Source organism: Eimeria mitis, genomic scaffold (genome assembly GCF_000499745.2).
Source record: "Eimeria mitis Houghton genomic scaffold, Emh_scaff1106, whole genome shotgun sequence".
In the NCBI taxonomy this organism is placed as follows: Eukaryota; Apicomplexa; class Conoidasida; order Eucoccidiorida; family Eimeriidae; genus Eimeria; species Eimeria mitis.
This window is the reverse complement of record NW_013567615.1, coordinates 10,555-11,283: the sequence shown is the minus strand read 5'-3', so window position 1 is coordinate 11,283 and position 729 is coordinate 10,555. Positions and strand designations below refer to the sequence as shown.

At 59.9% G+C, this 729-nt stretch overlaps 1 protein-coding gene across 1 annotated transcript in view; it reads right to left on the bottom strand.

Moving 5' to 3' along the window:
- Positions 1–729, bottom strand: part of EMH_0029590 (uncharacterized protein) — a gene marked incomplete at both ends in the record, with an annotated part of 12,992 nt that overhangs the window by 1,759 nt on the left and 10,504 nt on the right. The window contains 1 exon segment of the mRNA XM_013494318.1: positions 431–613. Coding sequence (XP_013349772.1) covers positions 431–613 — 183 coding nt within the window.

The window sequence follows — 729 nt, the reverse complement described above, 5'->3', positions numbered from 1 at the left end:
ACAGCGCCAGGGGGGGCAGCAGCCGCCACGCCTGTCGGTGCAGTGCTGCTGCTGCTGCTGCTGCTGCTGCTGCTGCTGGCTTGCTGCTGCTGCTGCTGCTGCTGCTGCATGCCTTCAACAGACGGAGGAAGCCATCATATACGCGTGAGATGTCCTCGCGGCGCACAGTGGAGCTCTGCAGCAAATCCTGAGGCGCAACCAACAACAGCAGCAGCAACAGCAGCAGTAGCAGCAGCAGCAGCAACAGCAACAGCAGCAGAAGCCCAGCAACTGCTGAGTTGCAGGGCGTAGCTGCAGCAGTAGCAGCAAAGCCCGAGTACTGCCGCATGCACGGAGCAGCAGCACCGAAAGCAGCAACAGCAGCAGCTGCAACAGCAGCAGCAAGAGAAAGTGCAGCAGCAGCAGCAGAAGCAACATAACAACGACTTACTCTCCAGCCTCGTCCTCCTGCAGCAACAACAGCAGCAGCAGCAGCTCGCTGTCGCTTCGTTCTTTGCCGCTGCTGCTTCTTGTCTGCTGCTGCTGCTTCTGCTGCAATGGCTGCCTTCACTGCAGCAACAACTTTGTGCTGCAGCAGCAGCAGCAGCCGCTGCGCCCCAGCTGCTTCCAACCCCTGCAGAGACAGCAACAGGCCATCCCCTGTTTCTGCTGCTGCTGCAGTTGCTGCTGTTGCTGCTGCTGCTGCTGTTGCTGTTGCTGCTGCAGGGCCATCTACGTCCATAGCATCAG